Source organism: Pieris napi, chromosome 14, assembly GCF_905475465.1.
Source record: "Pieris napi chromosome 14, ilPieNapi1.2, whole genome shotgun sequence".
Classification (NCBI taxonomy): Eukaryota; Metazoa; Arthropoda; class Insecta; order Lepidoptera; family Pieridae; genus Pieris; species Pieris napi.
Genome location: NC_062247.1, coordinates 4308887 through 4331536, shown reverse-complemented (window position 1 = coordinate 4331536; position 22650 = coordinate 4308887). Strand labels below are relative to the sequence as shown.

The window sequence follows — 22650 nt, the reverse complement described above, 5'->3', positions numbered from 1 at the left end:
CATGCCTTCTGCTGATAGAGGACAAATCTTTATATTTTTTTATTATTAATTAACTATTAATCACTTAAAAATATAATGTTCCACATTATATGGTGTAATAGTTGCTTCTACTTACAAACATTTTGTAAAACAAAAAAATGTTGTCTATTAAAAATAGTGGCGGAGAGTTTATTGCCAGTTCTTCTAGTCCGTTCTACGCCCTTGATTTGAGAACTGGCAGTAAATGTAAAATTAGAAGCATTGAATATGTATATCTTTATGTAAGTTCATAAGCGTACATTGTGTTAACTAAATTAATAAATGGTTTTGAATTTTAAACAATTCGGTAATTTGTAATCCAAACTACACCTTGTTCTGAAGCGCAAGAAAATTTGAATTATTCTGTCGTTGTCAAATGCAGGAAATTATGAGTTAATTGTCATTAATAAATTTGACAGTGATAGATGCAGCAAATTTAATTTATTAAAAACATTGTAATTTTTCGTCATACAATAACATTATAAAACTTTTAATAAAAATGTGTACACATTAAATATATTGTTCAGTATTTCAACTATGGCTTTGTCAATAAGACTTTTATGTAGAAATCAACGTTATCTGCATAACATAACCAAACCGGTACAATGGAGTGTAAAAACGCAATTTTCCTTAAGAACCTTATCTAGTGGAATTTGTTATCAAAATAGTATTCTCCAGCAGCCTTTATTTGAAAAAGAGTTAAAGCTATTATGGACACCGCTGAGGCCTTGCTCCACACAAAGCAATGATGGGACAAAACCATCTCAACCTGATCAGGACAAGAAATCTGGTCTAATACAGCGATTTAAGCAAATGTATAGAGATTATTGGTATGTTCTAGTACCAGTTCATATGGCTACATCAGCTGTTTGGTTTGGTGGATTCTACTATGCAGTTAGAAGGTAATTAAATTTGAAAATAGTTCTTGTTATATTGATGTATTTTTATGATGTATTTTAGATTGATCATATAGGCTGAAACTGATCAAGAAACAATTAACTTGACACAGGTAATTAATATTACTGTGTTGATAATTGAAAGCCAAATCTTATTTATATAAAACTTATTAAAAGTAAAATATGATGAAATAATATGTAATTTCTTAATTACAGTGGTGTTGATGTAGTCAGCCTATTAGAATCACTTGGCGTAAGTGAAAAACTAATGGAGCCACTGAAACAATCAGGAGCTGGATATTTTGCCTTCACATTTGCACTTTATAAAGCGGCTACACCTCTAAGATATGCTGCAACTTTGGGTAATGTTGAATCTTACCTAATATGTAGTACATTTTTTTATACATATGTTTAGATTTTGATATTTGAGAAAATATGTATTAATTTCTCTTTATTATCTATCTCCTTTTATAATTTTCGTTACTACATAGTGAGAACTAAATCCAGAGCTATTATTAAGTTGAAGTCTTAAATCTTATTATAACACACATTTTACTTCAGGTGGAACAACATATGCAATTAAGAAATTAACAACTATTGGATGGATTAAACCAGTACCTTCTCGTGAGAGAATTAAAGAGATGCTACAGGAAAAAAAAGATAATATTCAAGACAAATTCAATGAGAGCAAGCAACATTATCAAATACAAATTAAGGAAAAACAAACTCATGTTATTGATGAAATGCGAAGATATAAAACAGAAATGCGTAATATGAAAAACAAGATTAAGAAAATGTAATAGTTTTTTTTAAATAAATATTTGTTATTATTATACATTTTATTGTATTTATGGCATAGCCAGTGCTTGTCTAGTATTTTTATTAAATAAAACATCAAATTACTAGATGTATTTATTGCTTCAATAAAATAAATATAAAATGCTGTTAAGGCTAATATAGTAACTTATTCCATTCAATTGTATTACCAAAATTTACAAATATTATTGAAATAATTAAGTACTATTACTGAGACAGCACTTATTTGGAATGTTTTAGAATGGCTATATTATTAGTCTAGGCAAAAATAAAAACAGAACTGCAGGGTGTGCTGCCAAATGTTATTTAAAAAAAAAAAATGCATAAAATTTTAACAAGTAATACTTGTGAATTTGTATGTTTCATTTGTACCATTACCATAAATTAACCCTGTTTACATTGTATGTCCAATTCCCTTGTCCAATTGAGTTTTTGAAAATGGTACAAGTTTAAACTTAATTTCATAACAGAAAGCTGCTTTACTTAAGACAAAATTTACTTCATTACAAGTGTCAGTCCAATTGCAGTAATCTTAAAAAAGAATATTACAAAATGTTGTTCATAGATTATCTTCTTTCAGACATTTCAGGGTCAGGTTTTTTCAGCAACATCTCTAATAAATGCAAATTTATTGCCTATTCAAAGGCCTCATAGTGGTTAAATGTAACCTATTGATATCACAAAGCACTGTAGGCAAATATCTTAATTTAACAAAATCACTATTAATTTTGAGATTTTAAATTACACTTAATTAAACTTAATCGTGACCATTTAAATCTTCTGTCATCATAAATTATAGAATGCAAAAAATTGCATGCTTGTACTTATCTATTATAAACATTTAATCTCTGCAATTTCTCAACAGTGAAAATCTTATCTATATCATAAATGTAATTTATGGCAATTACAATAACATTTTCATAGGATAATTATCCACACCTTAAAAATTATGCTGGTTCCTATCGCTACATTAAAATGAGCAAGACATTAATATACTTATCTCTTTTCTTTCAATTCCCAAGTGCTTTTTTACAGCTGCATACACATACCATAATATACAGAATTTTATACTCATAGTTTCTATACAAAGCAATAACTTAACTCATTCAGATATCTGTACCGTAATGTAGCCCTAAGCAATATATAAAACTATTTATTGAATTACAATTAAATTATTTCTTGTTACCTTATTTGTCTTACATTATAAAATGACTCCATTTTGATAACTATAATGTCAGGAAATTTCACAAAATGTTCTTCATTTGTAATGTCACCCTTATTTTATATTTGTGTTATGGAGTATGAAACGTATGTTTTGTTGTCAAACTCATCGCAGAGTTTTCGTAACGTATGAGCCGTTATTCACAAGCAGCATCGATAGTTTCTTTTTGCACTTTTTAGTTTTTTAATGAGTCACTAACTTAGCCCATATACTGGTAGGAAGCTGGTGAAAGATGTGGCGCGGGCGACATTCCAGGTCCTGATGCGGCACCTATCGTCGACAAATGGCAAGCCCGACACATAAGTTTACCTACAAAAAAATATATTTGAAAATGGACATTTCACTACAATGTATAAAACTGCTAAGTTTGGAGTATTCAACAGCTGCCCTTCTAAAGATTTATCTTGGGAAAACAGGAATTATGAAAGTTCATAAAAGAAAGCAATCAAAGAAAAACTATTTTGCAAATATGACTGACATTCTGGAAATAAAACCTGCGCCTAAACACATACCTCGCCCCTTAGCTGAAATCTCATAACCCCAAATAATGAGTCAAGCAGAAAAAAATTGTTCTTCAGTTATCAAAGAACGGGCTTCGCTGTCTAAGAACTCACAATCATTATTATGAGTAAATCGCTGTATTCCCGCCATATATATATAAACTGCTTAAACAAACAAGACACAACCTGTTTCTGGGTTTGAATCCCAGCGAAACAATTATTGTTTTGGGTAGCCACTGACTAATCACCAGTAAACAAATAATCATTGAAACAGTTTCTATCTGCCTGACTTTGGTTGCGAGACTTCGCAAACATAGATTTATAATCACTTAAAGATAAAAATTAATAATAATAACAAACAAAAAATTAACATGTTTTAACTTTTTTTTGAAGTTATGAGTAAAAAATATACCTGCTAATGGGTAGCATCGTTTATCGGGTTCGTCTGTCAGCTGCATACCACACACACAGCACATATAGCAATCAACATGGAAGTCCCTGTCCATTGAAACCACTCGGACTGTTTCATCTGTGCCCTCAACGGGCGTTATGCCTGGAAAAAACAACAAAAATTATAAATAAAAAAACTCTTCGCAAATAAATATTTTTGAATTGGATTGTGCTTAATATTGGTTAGGAATGTGGTTGTAAACCTTGAAATCATTTGTGCGTTCAATCGGCAGATTATTCCTGGCTCATTTTGCCAAACAAAGGCAAATGTCATAGAACACTTATTTGCCTAGAATCAAAATAATCTGAGCTCTAGGTAGAGTTGTAGGTTAACTGCATTATTATGATTGGGTTAAGGATGGATGTTCGGTTTTTGTATACCCAAATCTGTTTTAGAAGCGACATAAGCAAATTTTTGTAACTTTTATTTCAAAACTATTTTTATTGATAGCATTATTACGCTTTATTTTGTTTTATACATTCCCTTTTAAATTTTTTATCTTTATGTTTTATAGTTATTCTTTTTTGTATTTCTTTCATATAAAAAGTAATTTTTGAGTGACCTTTTCCACAGCTGGCACACTTGGGTGCAAACATGCGATGATAATCATTGACACAGTATATCTTATTGTCAACATCAACAGTAAAGGGAACTCCGTCAAGGCATTCATTGCAGACACAACATCGGAAACACCCTGGGTGATATGATTTGCCCATTGCTTGTAATATCTGAAATTAAGGACAATTTGTTACATAGAAGCTTAAACAATAGAATAATAAATTTTATCATTAAAACCATATTACTTGATACATATATATTTTTTTAAAGAATAAATGAATGGAAAACTTTTTATGTGAACAACTTAAAACTTTTAGGTTTAAAAGCATCTTTAACCCTGCAAGTAGAAATTATACAAAGATTATTCCATGATATAATATCCTGGACTAGGCATAAACAATGTAACTTTCCTATACATTAGGATTGTTTTGTAATACTAAATTTGTTGTTTTTAGATTGCTGTAGTGTAGATTTGTCTATCAAAAAGATGCGAGAATTTAATATTATTGAAGATAATTTGTTTTGCTATGCTATGGCCTATGCCTTTACGCAATCAAACTAAACCGTATATTACCGTATTGAAAAGCATTTAATTATTTTATATAAGCATTCACTCATAAGCAGGACAATTAAACTAAATGTACAAAAATATTTTCAAACACTTAGAAGAAGAAATTAGATAGAATCTTTTAGATCTGTTTTACTATATAATTCCCAGAATGCAATCTTGTCTCGTATATAATGTTGGATAGTCTTTTAAAGCTGGGTTTAAGTGGAATAATTATAAAATTAACTCAATACATATTTGTAAAAATCATAAAAAGTGCATACATACCATTTCCATAATAAGATGGCCGCAAATAGCACATTTTTCTGCAGTTTGTTGAAAACCAGAATACTGAAATATATAAAAAACAAAACTTATTCTATTTATTGGCACAATCCACAATGAATGTTATGTCATAAAGTTTAAATAAAATATACGTATTTGAGGCCTTATTTACATGAAAAAAATCAGTTTGCTACCACCATTTCAAACACAATTTTTTATAATGAATTTAATTTGTAATATGTTCTTTTTTAATAAGTCTTGTAAAAGGATAATATTTTAAAAACTAACCAAATAGTCTTCCTCGCAATATACTTTTCCATGAACGTTGTAAAATGCTTTTCCTCTAAGAGCCCGACCACATGAACAACAAATAAAACAGTTGGTGTGATACAAATTACCCATTGCCTGGCATGCTTGACCAGCTCCTGTTACTCCAGTGCCGCATGTGTGACAAATACCTGAAGAATATTTGTATATATAATATATGTATATTAATTGTACATGTACATATTAAATAAATGTAACACTTATAACATTTCTTTTTGCTATATGCTTATAATATCTATCAAGTATATTACTAATCTAGGACTTAAATAATGTAGACGGTCACTTTGGCACAAACAATAAAATAAAAACCATCCCTTAAAAAAAAGTTTTTTATAGGTAGTTTTTTTTCTTTGAGGAAACAATATAAAAAGTATTTTGAAAAAATAAAACAGCCTGTTTATCCACTTATTTTTAATGACTGTACACTATTGAGCTTAAAGAAAAATTAGATTTGACTTATCATAATTTTTAAAATTTTGTGTCATAAATTACAGTTAGTTTTGGAATGCGAGGCTGTGGCTAATCAACGTGAAAAAATCCTCGGAACGGTGAGGTCGCTCCGGGAAGCCTGTGAAGTGCCCAGGAGACTTCTGTGCTTCTGGAAGGAGCTAGGCTGGCTAAATTAGCCAGGACTCGTACGCACAACGGACCAACCTCGAGTCTAATTGCGGAGAAAGGAGTCCTTCAACCCTAACCCTAACCCTACAGTTAGTTTTATTAAAGAATATATCTGAAAAACTTACCAAAGTATTCTCCTTCTTCATCTTGCCTTTCCATTTCCTCTTCTAGTTGCCTGGTCATTTCTTCTATTTTTCGCTGAGCCTCACTGGGGCCTTGAGGGCGGGGAGGAGTAATGCTGTATGGAAGCAAGCTCTTTCCTCTTCCCCCAGAGCCTCTTGATCCACCCGATACTTGTGACATAGAGCTGGGTGTTGGACTCGGTGCTGGTGATTGGGCAGGTGAACAGAGAGATGTTCTTGTAGATGTAAGATTTCTAGATCCCACAGATTCTGATAAAGACACATTGTCTCTACTTGCTGCAGCTACAGCTGATGCTGATGTTCCACCAGTCATGCAAACATAGTCCGAACCATTTGTATCATCAACAATTTGCATCCTACCAGCTTGCATTTTTAAATTTAGGTTATACCCATTTGCCACTGTTTGTTTAATTTTCCCAAGTCCATTCCCTAGCAATGGCTTCGGGTGAAAAAATTTTGGAGCAGGCACAGCTGTTTGGACTTCTGTAGCTATGTTTGCTTTTGGTCTTTGAGCACTAGGGGCTATTGAAGCATATATTGCACTTGAAGGCTTAACACTTGTAACCTTATCTTCAATACTAGTCAGTTTATTGTCAGTTTTCAATAGTGAACTCACATCAGTGTATTTCGGAGGAGCAGATTTCATTATTGTGTAGTCACCACATGATGTGTCCTGGGATGAGTTATATGGTGGAGGTGGCGGGATTTTATCTAGCTTACATTTATCACTTGAAATATTTTTATTCAGACTAGTGTTTGGGACTTGAGGCCCAGGAGTTGAGCTCTGTTGTATAAAGTGTTGGTTTGGAATTGCCTGTGTTTTAAAGTCAGTTTTTTTTTCATTATCAGAACAAAGCATGTTCTCATAGACAACTGGTTTTGGCTTTGTGTTTACTGGTACTTGAGGCTGTGCCTTACTGTATCTGGTGTCGTAGTAGCTTTCAGGGACCAAAGGGGGTGCCTGTTGGTATAGTTGATGATAGAATGGGGGTGGAGGCAACTGTTGCTCACCGTAATAGTCTATATTTTCATACACAGGGGGCGGATACGAAGCATTCGTGTTACCTGGTATTTCATATAAGTCTTCTGTTTGATAACTTAAAGATCTTTGTGATATTGATTCTAATGAGCGCGTAGGGCTGGGCGGCAGGGCAGTGGCATTGATATCGCGTTTGTTTATTGAAGCAATAGTTTCGACGCGCTTAGGTGTGGCGTATTTAGAAGCTGCTATTACGTTAGAACGCTCATAAAAACTGTAATCTTGACGATTATTAGGATTAGTATCTAAAGTAAAACTCTCAATCGCGCCCACGGGCCTGTTTTTTGTCTGCGCCGCTAAGTTAGGTGTCGTTGCACTGTGCGCCTGCTCAGTTTCATTTTCGTCTTTGTTCGATATTTTTAAGTCTTGTAGTCCGAGTACACATCGTTGTTCTTCCACATTATTTCTTCTTGGAAAGTCCATTGTCTTCGAATTAGTTATTTAAAACCTATAAACTATAAATGTGTACAAGAACAATAATATTGATAAAATGAATGATTCATAGTTGTTATAATAACTATTGGATCTAACTTCTACATTGATTTAGTAGTTGCGAAGGAACAAATAGAGAGCTTTAGAAATATGCAAGGTAAAAATTATAAAAACAATTATGTATTAAATAAATCTTAATCAGTAAATAATCACATTATTTTCAACCGCGCAGCCCGCAGAATACAAATAAAAATAATACACAATCTGTGAATGTCATCTTTAGTTTATCTGTATCAGTAAGAAAATTATCTGTTTCATATGTCGTGATATGCCTGTATTATCCAACATAATATTATGTATAATAGGTTGACTGAGACACGCAATGTAAGGTTTTCTAATATCGTTTCTCTAGGTAGGTCTTATAAAAATACAAAGTGTACATGTTATGTATAATATCATGTGACACTGATCCCGACGTTTTTATATGTAACTAACAAACTCGGCGAACTCCGTTTCGCCACCAGATGGCTTTGTTTTATGTAACATTTCGTTTGGTGATCCCGCTTTTCTGTTGAAATTTTTCCTGAATTTTCTATAAACTTCTATAAAATTGCTATAAACCTCACGTAGCGCGAGACCTTTCCAACGAATGCAAAACCGTGGAAATCGGTTCGTGCGTTCTGGAGTTATAGCGTCAGGAAGGAAAACCCGACTTATTTTTATTATATGTAATTTCGATGTAGTTCTCACAATATCCATAAAACTGAACGGAACTTTGGGATCTCGCGGTACAAAACACATTAATGAGTTTGGTATCGTATTGGAAGTTACAGAGAATGGTTTCAGGAACTAGTGGTATAATTGCCTACTAGAATTGGTTGTTTAAAATATACAGAAGCTAAAATAATACTAAGATAATTATAAGTTAGCAAAATAAAACATAGTACGTAAATAGAATTATTGAAATAAACACTTATTTCAATAAAATGTATATGTTAACGTAAAATTGTAAAAACCGTTAGATTGTAATCTATCGGTTATCGGTTATCAGTATTCGGTAGATTGTACTACACTAACTTAGTTATCGTTCAAACTTCTTTGGTCAATTACAGATTAATTTTACTTCCCAACAACTTCATATAACTACCGAATAATAATACGTTAAATTGCAAGCAGTATGTTTAGTTGACAATCTTTCGACAGTTTACAATCTCGCGAGATAGATTACAATCTAACGGTTTTTACAATTTTACGGTGACATATACATGACGTGATGTCCACGCAAACTCTAAGAGCGTGACCAAATATAGCGCGGCGTTCGAGCTGCAGCAGTTTGTCCAAGTGCCGCGCGCTTTATTGTGTGCAGGTGCAATGTGCATTCGTATTAGGGATGATCGATATTAGAAAAACATGAATTATCATAATCGAAAGCCCAACGTCGATGGTCGATATTTATCGAAAAGCGAACATCGATGTTGGATTGATGATTTTTTATTGATAATTGACAAAGAAATAAACTACAGTCAAATGGTTCGAAATTTATGAAGAAACAGAACAAATTATCACATATTTCGATATTTTTATCAACTGACTTTAATCTATTTCTTGGATGATATAGAGTAGTGAGGAAGTAAAGAGAGAAAGAGCGAGCGAGACTACGAAGAACGAATGAAGTGAAGTGAATTGTGCCTGATTTGTGGATGCGAAGAAGACTTAAATTTTTTCGTAAGTTGCATTGGTCGTACCGAGGCCATGAGTAAATACTGATGTTCGATTCTGTTAACAACGATGTGACGATATTTTTCGTATCGAGCATCCCTAATTAGCATTGAGCATTCGTATTTCGTTGTTGCGTCCTACGAAAGCCGCATGTTTTTGCCGCGCACGTTGTACCCTCTGTTTTGTCACGCCCTAATATTGATGGGAAAAGCTTAATATACACAAGGTAGTATTTTTAATATTGCTACACTAGCTTACTAGACAAAGTGACATGCTTTAAACTTTAAAGGCAGTTGCTAAATCTTATTATCTATATATTATGTGACATCTGTCGATATTTGCGGTTTGGAGTAGGTGACAAAACGCTGCCGCTAGTCTGACTCTGTACTCTGTTGTCAGTTGTCAATCTGTAAATTCATCAATTAACATTTAACAGTTAAAAAAAAAAACATTTAACAGTTAGCTGTTAGCATTCGAGATTCAGACTTCAGTATCATCGTGATTCCGCCATGTTGACTAATTAGTGAATGTTGCACAAACAACGCGCAGATGTAATTTTTTTCCTTACTCAAATAATAAATGATTATATTTTATAATTATTAAGCAAATGATTAAGAAATAAGTATTTTATCCTGTATAAGGTCAGTTTCCATCCAATAACGTTTTCTATGATTTGTTTCCCTGCTAGTTTAAATAATTTACGCATTTCACTTTGTAGGTGTTCCTTGAAGTTACCGCTCAAAACCCAAGATGTATGAAGAAGAAGATCAGTATGAAGAGGAAGATGTGGAAGAAATATCATCAGAATTGTGGCAGGAAGCTTGCTGGATAGTAATTAACGCGTATTTCGATGAAAAGGGTCTAGTAAGGCAGCAACTAGACAGTTTCGACGAGTTCATACAAATGTCCGTACAAAGAATTGTTGAAGATTCTCCTCCTATTGAACTCCAGGCTGAAGCACAACATTCTTCTGGCGAGATAGAAATTCCGCCTAAATATCATTTGAAGTTTGACCAGATTTACTTATCCAAGCCAACACATTGGGAAAAAGATGGTGCTCCATCGCCTATGATGCCCAATGAAGCACGTTTACGTAATTTAACTTACTCTGCGCCTTTATATGTCGACATTACTAAAACCATTATTAAAGAAAATGAAGATCCTATTGAAACACAGCATCAAAAAACTTTTATTGGGAAAATTCCCATTATGTTGAGATCCACTTACTGTTTGCTTAGCAATCTTACTGACAGGGATTTGACTGAATTAAATGAGTGTCCTCTGGATCCTGGTGGTTATTTCATTATAAACGGCTCGGAAAAGGTGTTGATTGCTCAAGAAAAGATGGCAACAAATACAGTATATGTTTTCAGCATGAAGGATGGAAAGTATGCTTACAAAACTGAAATTCGTTCTTGCTTGGAACATAGCTCTAGGCCAACTTCTACCCTTTGGGTTAATATGATGGCTCGTGGTGGACAAAGCATAAAAAAGTCAGCTATTGGTCAAAGAATTGTTGCTATTGTTCCTTATATTAAACAAGAGATTCCTATTATGATTGTATTCAGAGCTCTTGGTTTTGTAGCTGACAGAGATATTTTAGAACATATTATTTATGACTTTGATGATCCTGAAATGATGGAAATGGTAAAACCTTCCCTAGATGAGGCATTTGTTATTCAAGAACAGAATGTGGCTCTAAACTTTATTGGAGCTAGAGGAGCAAGGCCTGGTGTGACTAAAGAAAGGCGAATAAAATATGCTAGAGAAATTTTACAAAAGGAAATGTTACCTCATGTTGGTGTTTCAGATTTTTGTGAGACTAAAAAAGCTTATTTCTTGGGCTACATGGTACATAGGTTACTTCTAGCTGCTTTAGGTCGCAGAGAACTTGACGACAGAGATCATTATGGAAATAAAAGGTTGGATTTAGCTGGACCATTGTTAGCTTTTCTGTTTCGTGGATTATTTAAGAATTTACTGAAAGAAGTAAGGATGTATGCACAGAAATTTATTGATAAAGGCAAAGACTTTAATCTGGAACTAGCTATTAAAACAAAAATTATCACAGATGGTTTAAGGTACTCTCTTGCTACTGGTAACTGGGGTGACCAAAAGAAAGCTCACCAGGCTAGAGCTGGTGTATCACAAGTGTTAAACCGGTTGACATTTGCATCAACATTGTCACATTTGCGAAGAGTTAACTCACCGATTGGACGTGATGGCAAATTAGCTAAGCCTCGACAACTTCACAATACACTTTGGGGTATGATATGTCCTGCAGAAACACCAGAAGGCGCAGCTGTGGGCCTTGTAAAGAACTTGGCACTGATGGCTTATATTTCTGTTGGAAGTCAGCCATCACCAATTTTGGAGTTCTTGGAGGAGTGGTCTATGGAGAATTTGGAAGAAATAGCACCGTCGGCTATTGCAGATGCTACAAAAATATTTGTAAATGGGTGTTGGGTAGGAATACATAGGGACCCAGAACAATTAATGGCTACTCTGAGAAAACTGAGACGTCAAATGGATATAATTGTATCTGAAGTCAGTATGATCCGTGATATTCGTGACAGAGAAATAAGAATTTATACTGATGCCGGAAGAATTTGTCGTCCATTATTAATTGTTGAAAATGGAGCACTTTTGCTTAAGAAAAAGCATATTGATCAATTGAAGGAAAGAGATTATAATAACTATGGTTGGCAAAATTTAGTAGCAAGCGGTGTTGTTGAATACATTGATACTTTAGAAGAGGAGACAGTTATGATAGCTATGAGCCCTGATGATTTAGCTCAAGTTAAAGAATATGCTTACTGTACAACTTATACCCATTGTGAAATCCATCCAGCTATGATATTAGGAGTTTGTGCATCAATTATTCCTTTCCCTGATCACAATCAAAGCCCCAGAAATACATACCAGAGTGCTATGGGTAAACAAGCTATGGGAGTGTATATTACCAATTTCCATGTAAGAATGGACACCTTAGCTCATGTGTTGTATTATCCACACAAACCACTGGTCACAACAAGGTCTATGGAGTACTTGCGTTTCCGTGAATTACCGGCTGGAATCAATTCTATTGTTGCTATTTTGTGCTACACAGGATACAATCAGGAAGACAGTGTCATTTTGAATGCTTCAGCTGTGGAAAGAGGATTCTTTAGATCTGTATTCTATAGGTCTTACAAAGACTCTGAGTCTAAGAGGATTGGTGATCAGGAAGAACAGTTTGAAAAGCCTACTAGACAAACATGTCAAGGAATGAGAAATGCCCTGTATGACAAGCTGGACGAAGATGGCATTATAGCTCCTGGCATAAGAGTATCAGGAGATGATGTTGTGATAGGAAAAACTATTACTTTACCGGAAAATGATGATGAACTTGAGGGAACAACCAAACGTTTCTCAAAAAGAGATGCATCAACGTTTTTGCGTAACAGTGAAACTGGTATCGTCGATCAAGTCATGTTGACATTGAACAGTGAAGGTTATAAATTCTGCAAAATCAGAGTACGTTCAGTGCGCATTCCCCAAATTGGCGATAAGTTCGCCTCTCGTCACGGGCAAAAGGGAACATGTGGAATTCAATACAGACAAGAAGACATGCCTTTCACTTGTGAAGGATTAACACCCGACATTATCATCAACCCGCACGCTATCCCATCTCGTATGACAATTGGTCACTTGATTGAATGTATTCAAGGGAAAGTATCATCGAACAAAGGCGAAATCGGTGACGCAACTCCCTTTAACGACGCGGTAAATGTGCAAAAAATTTCATCTTTATTGCAAGAATACGGCTATCACCTTCGTGGTAATGAAGTAATGTACAACGGACACACTGGAAGAAAGATAAATGCTCAGGTGTTCTTGGGGCCTACTTATTACCAGCGTCTTAAGCACATGGTGGATGACAAAATACATTCACGAGCTAGAGGACCTGTGCAGATTTTGGTTAGACAACCTATGGAGGGAAGGGCGAGGGACGGCGGTCTACGTTTTGGAGAAATGGAGCGTGATTGTCAAATCGCTCACGGCGCAGCGCAATTCTTACGCGAGCGGCTATTTGAGGTATCAGATCCATACAGAATCCACGTCTGCAACTTCTGCGGTCTCATAGCTATTGCTAATCTTAGAAATAACACTTTTGAATGTAAGGGGTGTAAAAACAAAACCCAGATTTCACAAGTAAGACTACCCTATGCCGCGAAATTATTATTCCAAGAATTGATGTCTATGAATATTGCGCCGAGGCTTATGGTAGTTAATTAACAATGTCGTAAGTGAGTTTAAAATTGTATTGATTGAATAAATAAAATTATTTTATAACATTTTATATGACTTTATTATCAAACCACAACATTAAATGCAGCTTAAATACAACAGATATAAAAATGAACATTATTTTAATTGCACTTTCATTAACTACATTCACAATAGACAAAACATAGAACTGAGGTAAAGGACTGCATTGAATTCATAATTTATAAAGCTTGTGTGCTTATTAGCGCAATTCATTAAATAAATTTTAATGAGAATCCAACATGTATAAATATAATTTATAAATATTTACAATTGATTAAAACTAGCATTAAGTAAATAGTACAGCTAGGTAGAATAGGATACCTACCTTTTTTATAGATATGTAAGTACTAAAACAACTATCACGATGGATCTATTTAAATTATGTGATTTAAAAAAACAGCTTAAGCATATATACTATTTGGGTGAGGTTTCAGTTCTCACTTTAAGTTTAAAACAGTAAATCATATTTCATGTTTAATGCCACTACTTTGGTAGTTTGTATATTACGTAACTGCCCCGGTTAAAAATACAGCAGATACGTAAAAACGCTTATGATAGGCAGAGAGCTTGTTCTTCGATGGAGTCAAAAGTTTTAGTACTATATAATGAGGTGAGATTAGACAAAATGTATTTTAAACGCTAGCAAAACTAAATAAACATTGAAGCACCAAATATCGCTGTACAACGATAACAAAAACCATACCTTGTAAAATGGTAAATTTCCAAAAACATACCAACTTGAATTTACTTTTTTTCCTTGCGTAACACTGGTTATAATATAGTAATGGCTCATTTTCTTACAAATCTTTCTTAGATACTAAAAAATTATATATCGTATCATTAAATGCAATATTGATAAAAAATTGTTACGTGTGTACATACAAGGATAAATCAATGCGTGAGTTGTATCAATATACTAAATATATATATAGTGTAAACTCTATAAAACGACACTCAAGGGACAGTGCATATTTTGACGTTACAAAGAGTTGTCGTTAAAAACAAAGAAGAAAAAGTTTATTTCAGACTAGTGTTAGTAATGACATAAAAATGTATGTATGTCGTATGATGCCGACAGTTGAGTAAGTTGAGTTTATTACGGGATAGGCCTATAAAGCGACAAAAGAACGTACAGAGTTCCGCAGTTTTAACTAATTTTGGCAACTTAAAAAGTACTTTTTATTATTTAATTTTCGTTATTGAGGGTGGGGGTTATGCTATCTAGAGTGTGTCATTGCATGGAAGATAAGCTAAACCAACCAAAGCCGCATGAATTCGGCGCTTTAGGAACTTTGTCGTTAAATCGAAGGACGTTACATGGAGTTTACACTGTATATGAAATGGGCTGTCTTGTAAAATTTGTTTAAACTACTTTATTATTTCAGTAAAAACATATAAAAGTCAAGGCGAAGTTTCTAGGAGAAACCCTTCTATTTTGGCTTACTCTTATCGAGTTGAAATAAAGTTGACAATGTTATGTACCAAACCATATATTAAACATTTTATTGATAAAAACCCAGTAAGTTAATACTGAGTTTGTATTAATAAAACAAAAATTTAACTATATCTGTCTCTTGTTATTCTAGCGTAGACAGAAAGAGATAAACCTACCCCTGAGTACTTTAGATAGAGTTAGTTATAAATATTTCTTATATTGACGAATTATTACTAAGAATTTCAGTTCGGAGCTGGTAGAGCTCGTTGTTCTTGGCTGTCTTCTTCTCGAGGTCGACTCCATTTAATCATGGTCTCCGGCGACCGATACAGGAAGACCAGTTTTGCGAATAGATCCTCTTCTAATGTCAATTCGAGAGCTTCACGCACCTAAAAAATACGTACGTTTATAAGTACGTGCCACAATTTTTTATATTTTTTAGGATTAGAATTAAATTAGGATTAGAATTAAATTAGGAATTCTAATTATAGTTTTTGTGAGGTAAAGTGGTAATATATGTTGCTACATACCAAAATTTTGGCATGGTCAGAAATGTGCTTCAAAAATACTTTTCTGCATGTAATTTTGAAACTAACATAAGAACTGGGAATTATAATTCTAGTCAATTAGATTTAGTATATAACATAAATTTGAATTTAATTATTTAAAATTCGGTTCTGACATTTCACAACTTTCAAATCTTTACAACCAAAGAAAAATTAGAATAGTAGATTAAATATTTGTATGAATGTTTTATAGTTTCCAAATCTTACCAGATAAATATCAAGGCAGAGTTGCAACACTCTATCGACGTTGGGCAGATCGTCGAACATAATCTTTGTGTAGATGCCAGAGAAGAAGCCGCGAAGCACTCGTGACGCAAGAAACACGAATGTTGTGTATAAACCGATTATACTGAAAATGAACAATAATCACGTGATCACTAAGAATTGTATAGGTAAAATATGTGAAATGGAATATGATTTATAAAACAATGTATAATAATTAACATAAAATCTATATAAATAAAAATGAATAGGAAAATACGAGTATGTTGCTAAGCGGAAATGTCGAAAATTTTCCAATACGAGTATTTTTTTTAAATTTATTCCTTGAACTCTGAGGTACTTTAGAATATTTGGAAAAATTGCATTGAAAAATGTAAAATAATGTCATGCAATATGTTCCATATGTTAGTATGTAACTACTAAAAAGGTAGGTTAAGTAAAAAAAATCATATTAGGGCGAAACGATATTCGCAGGGGCAGTTTTAAGTACTAAAATTTAATTCATTAAAAATATTAATAATTAATATTTTTCACAGAAGATAGATTGCGACGAATTTTGAGTCTCACTAGTACGTAAGTAATCCAAAGCCAGTCAATTTCTAACGCACTTATTTAATGCAATGTAGCCACGAAGAATCCCGACACCTGACACATTTTTGTGTACGAAGTTCTGTACGTACGAAGCAGTGGCGTAGCTACCTAGGGGCTAGGCGGGGCAGTGCCCCGGGGCCCACAGGCTCAGGGGGCCCTCTAATCCTCACCAGAAATCTCGATCGTTCTGAACTTTTGGAAATTTCTCCCATTTTGAAAATAAATATGACAGGTTGCAACCCCACTTTAATCAAGACATTAATTTGAGAGAAATTCAAAAGTTATAAGTTATAGGGAATTCCCCTAAATTCTTTCTGTAGGTTGGCAGTGTTGTCAATATGACGGATAGTTTATATAATAAACCCTTGAATCTTCTGTATTTCAATTCGCCAACCTACACCAAGTATTAATTGTAATTTATGTTGTTACTGTTTAATATTTTTATTACCTGCCCTGCACAAAAAAGAGCTTAAGAAGCTTAGCATTTTTAAAGTATTTGTATATTTCATATTTTTTTATGATAAAATCTAATCAGTTTACATAGCAGTGGGGCCCCATTTTTTAATTTGCCCCAGGGCCCTTGGTCACCTAGCTACGCCACTGGTACGAAGGGAAATCTTGACTAACAATAATTCAATTAATTATGTCTCACCCGCCACCAGATATAAAGTTGAGTGTCTCCGGAAACAGTTTGTCGTTAAACGTATACATTACGAGCATGTCGCAATTGTTCATTGGTATTGACGCTAGCGGATCCTGAAAAGTAATATAGAAATTAGAGATGAAACTCCCAAATCCTCACTCCTATGTGTTAGTTGTTATTTATATTATATATAAGTTATTTGTTTAACTTAAAAAGGAAATTATCAGTTTGTATATGATATTGTTGGAATTAGATATTTGAGTTGGACTTCAAAAGCAAGCGTGATATTTTGAAGTGAAACTTCTTTATCGGGGTTGGAAAAAAATTTAGTGTAACATTTTTTCGTTACGCGTCACATTTATTCGTTACGCTCATCTGTCCCTACCACGGTTGATTCGAAGAGATTCGAAGCCATTTAAAATAACGATAACAATGATAGTAAAAATTATATTACAATTAATGAAATTCTGTAATAATCTTAGTAGTAATAAGGTAAAATGAAAAAATTTTATTATATGTATTCATGCCTATGTAAAGTAGCATATAGATCATTTTTCGAAAAATAAGGTCATAAAGAAGTTTCACTTCTAACGTGTGTACACTAGTACACGCACATATATTTTTTTTTATAAATGAATCCGAAACTAAGTCATACCGAGATTATCCTTTTAATCGATACGGTACTATCCTATCAATATCTATAATTCATTTTTATAAAATTAGTGTAGATATATGTTGTATCAATTACAAAAAAGACAAGTACATATGTATATTGTTACGCTCCGTTACGCTTACGTTAGAGTATAGCCAGACGCAGGCACTCTCTTCAACATTAGAAGCACAGCATAGCATTTTCATTTCATAGCATTTAACATTTAATTAGAATTATTTTTGTTGAGTGGTAAATATAGAGCGAAAACAATATCCTCTATCATTTAAAGAATCCCGTTAACCAAGGAGCCGTACATACCCTTTCCTCGCAAGATTCATGTACCCTCCAGTAGCTTGTATTTCTGTCTCTTTCCAAACGTAATTGCACGTTTCGATAATATCTTGAGTCTTCAACATCTGAAAGATTTGTACGTTTATTTAAGTAGCACAATTATTAATTTAAAAACAATATATTATTCCTATTAACATCATCAAAACATGTTTATCATTACACATATGAGGGTGTCGCATTCCAGAACATCAATCAATGCAACCTTCAAGAGCTGTAAATTTTAGTTATACTTCTTTAGGCGCGTTATGAAAAATTTATGAGAGTGAAATTTTATGATGCGCGCGCACCGTGACACAAAATTATTAGAATGACCATAATGACATTTGTAGTACCTTTTAAACAAATAAAGGAGTTTTAATTAATTTTTTAAAGAAATTTAGCAATGCTTTTTCACAAAGACCTATTGTTACTTAGTTAAAAGGCTATAAAACATACCTAGTTATTAAATTGAATGAATAATATAATAAAATAATCATAATTATTATTATGAATATTAATTAATAATTGAATAATATTCAAAGATTTAAGATTCAAAGCCAAGCCAACTATTAGTTGAAATAAATTGAATAATATACTAAATATTAAATATTATTAACGTTAAATGTTTATTTTTAATTATTTAATATATAAAAAAATAAAGAAAGCCAAAGAAGTATAACTTCTTACGCGCGTACATAAGTACATGCACTCTTTTTTTTGTATAAACTTTGACATAATTCGAATTAGAATACGCAAAAACCGACAAAGCGGAGCGAAAGCGAGGCGATATGAGAGTACCATCCACACTCTCGAACTCGGATCCCCTCGTGGAGTGTGGCCTATCCACACTCACACACATCTATTCAGTGGTTTTAAGTAGACTCGCGCATAAAATTCTTGGGTAGATCATTTTCCATTAGGTTAGGTTAGGTTTATAGGTTTACTACTACTACTAAAAAAAGGATTTTCGTCGTTACATTTGGACGTTTAAAAAAAGGAAAACGGAAACGAAAATATATGTCAGAGATAAGACGTATTAAGAGAATAGGATGTCATTTGTTTTATTAGCAACACCACGCAGTAGGTATATAAATTATCAATATGTCTAGGTGATATCGTTGAGTTGCTCTCCGATCGGCGGCTGCGCCAGAAGTGCACACTGACTTATGTTAAAATAAAATCTAAGTGTCGGACGACCACAGTGAATGATAGATATACATACCATCAACACCAATAGCCGGCATCAATTGGAAAGCCGGTTTTGTGGTACCCTTGTTGAACACCTTCACGAATTTCGGGAACAAGAGTTTAACGTTTAACCTGAAACGATATTATTAACATGAAGTTCATAATTACGGCTATTATAATAATAATAATTTTTTTATAAGCAAGTATAACTGAAGATAGCTTATAGAAACATCTTAGGATCACTTTCTAAACAATCAACAATCTCCATTTGGGTACTGTCAACGTCAATCGAATAGAAAAACTGACATGACATCTCTTAAAACCAGATTTAGGTTTAAGTGACGTTCTGGAATACGGGCCTGAAAGACACACTTTATTGACAATACTTTCTGTAACGACGAGATCGCGGACATGAACCATATTTCCTCTCAATCCAAATGTTCATTTTTCATAAACTGGTATTGGCTAGTGAAATAATGGAAGTTAGTAATATCTCCCGCTCACCTGTGTGATTCACTCAAAAACAAAAAATTATAGTGCATTATACAAAAACGTTATTTCTAAGTTATTTAAATATATGTTAAAAGTACCGTGGGGATGATTTAAATAAACAAGCGAAACTTTTAAATCAATTAAATTACACGCAATTAAAAATAGGTGGCCGAAAATAAGATTTGGCTTAAAGGTCTCGTTAACAAGCCAATCTTATAAAAGGATCTATTGGCAGCGCACTGCTCAATTTGTTCCACATTTATAAATATAAAGACGTTGACATGAGCCTTAAGTTCGATAATATAATTTTATAATCGAGCTCTGAGAAAGGTTTGGATGGAGAGAAAAATTGAATGGAAAAACCTAATAAATAAATATAAAAAGCCTTTTATTTCTTGCATTCCATAAGTATAACAATTTCATTTACAGTGTGCATGCAAAATAGATTAAAAAATAAATAAATTACAGTTGATGTGATTATGATTAGCAAATAATTAGAATGTAATAATAATATACTCAAATCCATTTCATTTTTATAGTTTCATTTAGAAATATATAAGTAAATTGATTGATGAAATTGACATAATAACGTAACAATACTTAATTTAATGTTTTTTTTAGCAAGAACCCTCTCCATGAAAGGTAAAGGCCTCCTCCAGAGAAGACCATGTCGACAAAGTTTTAACATTGTATGTTATTGTGTATAGGGTATTATGATGACTGTTTTTTGTACTGTTTGTTTTTATTTTCTCTGGAGGGTTTTGGTCGTGATCTTCCACGGTGACCGGCCGGCTTGGAAGATGTTTTTTATTCTTTATTTGTGTACTTGTCGCTTTTTTCTTGTGAGAGGGGGGCGGTAATTGCTATTGGTTTGAGTTTTTATCTGTTTGTTCGCTTCGTGGGTTTCCAGTGTTTTTGTTGGTTAAATAATTAAGTATTCCTGGTTTAAGAACTCCTTCTGATAAACTTGACGGTCTCTGTAGTCTTTGTCTGAGTTTTGTTCTTTTTGTTTACTTGTGTACCTTGTATTGTTCCTATAGTATCGTTTATGCCCGGTGATGTTGGTAGGGTTCTTTTCTTATTGCCTGATGCTTCTACGTTATTGCGGCGTATTATTAATTTATCGTACCTGATGGTGGCATAGTTTCCATTTTCTCTTTCTATTTTCATTTGTTCTAGTAATTCCTTTCTTTGTTCTAGAATGTGTTGTGGAAAGTCTTCATTTATATAATACTCAGTATTTTTTAATATTTTTCTCTGTTTATAAATTCTTATTTTTGTGCCCAGTGTAGTGAATGTTACAGTAATCGGTCGGGTTTTTTCTCCTTTCTTCCCTATTCTCATAATTTCTTGTATTTCACTGCTCTCTAGCTCTATAGAAAAGTAGCGTTTTATGAAACTTTTGATGTTTTCTTCTGAGTTTTCATAAGATGTTTCCGTCTCAGCTAAGCCGAATATAGCGATGTTCCTCTGTCTTGATTGCTTCTCCAGGAAGTATAATCTTTTCTCCTGCTTTTCAAGCTTTTCTTCAAGGTTATTGTATTTTTTTTCCATTATTTTGAATTTTTCTTCTAGTTTGAGATTTATGTTATGCGTAACTTGTTGTGTTACGTTATCTGCTGCTTGAACAATAGTCATTTTTTGTTCGTTAAGTTCGCTTTTAATTTTTTGGAGCATATTCATTACTTCTTCCATGATTTGCACGTTATTATGTTTTCGACTAATAAGAAAATACTTTTGTTATGATACTTGTTCTGCCCTCTATTGGTTTCGTTAGTTACTGTACGCGGAACGATAACTTAGAGACTGCTGACGGCTGGCTACCTCGAGCTAAGCTAGTTTTCAGTAAATCCTCTAGATATTGATGTGTCATTCTAGTGATATTGCAAAATTCATTTTGTTATTGGTTAGGATTAATTTTTTCACTTTATTGTTGAAAAAATCACTGTTGAATTACGTGCTGACGTTCGTAGGTTGTGGAGATCAACTTTTTTGCGCATAGAAGTCACTGGCAGAACAGTAATACCGATTTTTCACTTCCCTGTTTTGCTTGTATTTAGATGATTAATCGCTGGTTTTGGTGCTGTGTCCACAATATAAGTTTCAATTCCTTTATTAAGATTTCACTGTACTTAGTTTTTATGCCGAATTTTTTATATGCCGAAGGAAAAACCTAATATTCGGTTTTTATTTCGGCTTTCGGCTAAGTTGGTATGTACCTACTAAAACGTAGGCTAAGTAAAATATCATATTAAGACAAAAAGTTGAATACTTTCTTTTGAAATTTTTGAAGTGAAACTTCTTTATCGGGGTTGGAAAAAAATTTAGTGTAACATTTTTTCGTTACGCGTCACATTTTTCGGTTACGCGCCATGTTGCTTTTTGAAGTCAAACTTCTTTATCGGCGTTGGAATGAAAGTTCTTTATCGACGTATGGGAGAAATTTTGTAGCAAATCGTCACGTTTTTCGGTTACGCGCCATGTTGCTTTTTGAAGTCAAACTTCTTTATCGGCGTTAGAATGAATTTTTTATCGACGTACCTATGGGAGAAATTTTGTAGCAAATCGTCACGTTTTTCGGTTACGCGCCATCTTTTTCTTGTCCCTACCACGGTGGATCCGAAGAGATTCGAAGCCATTAATAACAAA

General features: G+C 33.4%; 4 protein-coding genes across 11 annotated transcripts in view; 2 read left to right on the top strand and 2 right to left on the bottom strand.

Moving 5' to 3' along the window:
• The first annotated feature begins 433 nt into the window (after positions 1-433).
• LOC125055803 (uncharacterized protein C18orf19 homolog A) lies at positions 434-1749 on the top strand. Its single transcript, XM_047658420.1, has 3 exons — positions 434-920; positions 1131-1276; positions 1476-1749. The coding sequence occupies exons 1-3, from the start codon at positions 556-558 to the stop codon at positions 1712-1714; spliced, it is 750 nt and encodes a 249-aa protein (XP_047514376.1). The 5' UTR covers positions 434-555; the 3' UTR covers positions 1715-1749.
• A 64-nt stretch (positions 1750-1813) lies between these two features.
• LOC125055802 (LIM domain-containing protein jub) lies at positions 1814-8098 on the bottom strand. Its single transcript, XM_047658419.1, has 7 exons — positions 8066-8098; positions 6364-7868; positions 5582-5751; positions 5297-5359; positions 4466-4631; positions 3865-4005; positions 1814-3261 (listed from the first exon to the last, which is right to left on the bottom strand). The coding sequence occupies exons 2-7, from the start codon at positions 7841-7843 to the stop codon at positions 3152-3154; spliced, it is 2130 nt and encodes a 709-aa protein (XP_047514375.1). The 5' UTR covers positions 7844-7868; positions 8066-8098; the 3' UTR covers positions 1814-3151.
• A 1932-nt stretch (positions 8099-10030) lies between these two features.
• Positions 10031-13911, top strand: LOC125055801 (DNA-directed RNA polymerase II subunit RPB2). 2 transcript variants are annotated; one of them, XM_047658418.1, is made up of 2 exons: positions 10031-10122; positions 10290-13911. In XM_047658418.1, exon 2 carries the CDS (start codon positions 10322-10324, stop codon positions 13847-13849), a length of 3528 nt encoding a protein of 1175 aa, XP_047514374.1. In that variant the 5' UTR covers positions 10031-10122; positions 10290-10321; the 3' UTR covers positions 13850-13911. The 2 variants fall into 2 exon arrangements, with proteins under 2 accessions (XP_047514374.1, XP_047514373.1); XM_047658417.1 differs by having other exon boundaries at positions 10043-10212.
• The window catches only part of LOC125055800 (piezo-type mechanosensitive ion channel component), a 49721-nt gene continuing 40969 nt past the window's right edge, over positions 13899-22650 (bottom strand). For all 7 annotated transcript variants that reach the window (XM_047658414.1, XM_047658411.1, XM_047658412.1 and 4 more), the window contains 5 exons: positions 19544-19641; positions 18310-18407; positions 17349-17452; positions 16091-16232; positions 13899-15706 (listed from right to left, as the gene is read on the bottom strand). In XM_047658414.1, coding sequence (XP_047514370.1) covers positions 15560-15706; positions 16091-16232; positions 17349-17452; positions 18310-18407; positions 19544-19641 — 589 coding nt within the window. In that variant the 3' untranslated portion in view covers positions 13899-15559. The remainder of the gene's footprint in view (positions 15707-16090; positions 16233-17348; positions 17453-18309; positions 18408-19543; positions 19642-22650) is intronic.

What these genes read in the sequence shown, in the direction of transcription:
- LOC125055803 (XM_047658420.1), top strand. Translation starts at nt 556, where the DNA reads ATGGCTTTGTCAATAAGACTTTTATGTAGAAATCAACGTTATCTGCAT. An exon ending in TTCTACTATGCAGTTAGAAG is followed by an intron (nt 921 to 1,130) that starts GTAATTAAATTT and finishes TCTTAATTACAG; the next exon opens with TGGTGTTGATGTAGTCAGCC. An exon ending in AAGATATGCTGCAACTTTGG is followed by an intron (nt 1,277 to 1,475) that starts GTAATGTTGAAT and finishes ATTTTACTTCAG; the next exon opens with GTGGAACAACATATGCAATT.
- LOC125055802 (XM_047658419.1), bottom strand. Translation starts at nt 7,843, where the DNA reads ATGGACTTTCCAAGAAGAAATAATGTGGAAGAACAACGATGTGTACTC. An exon ending in GCCATCTTATTATGGAAATG is followed by an intron (nt 4,632 to 5,296) that starts GTATGTATGCAC and finishes CCTTAATTTCAG; the next exon opens with ATATTACAAGCAATGGGCAA. An exon ending in ACGATGCTACCCATTAGCAG is followed by an intron (nt 3,262 to 3,864) that starts GTATATTTTTTA and finishes ATTTTTTTGTAG; the next exon opens with GTAAACTTATGTGTCGGGCT.
- LOC125055801 (XM_047658418.1), top strand. Translation starts at nt 10,322, where the DNA reads ATGTATGAAGAAGAAGATCAGTATGAAGAGGAAGATGTGGAAGAAATA.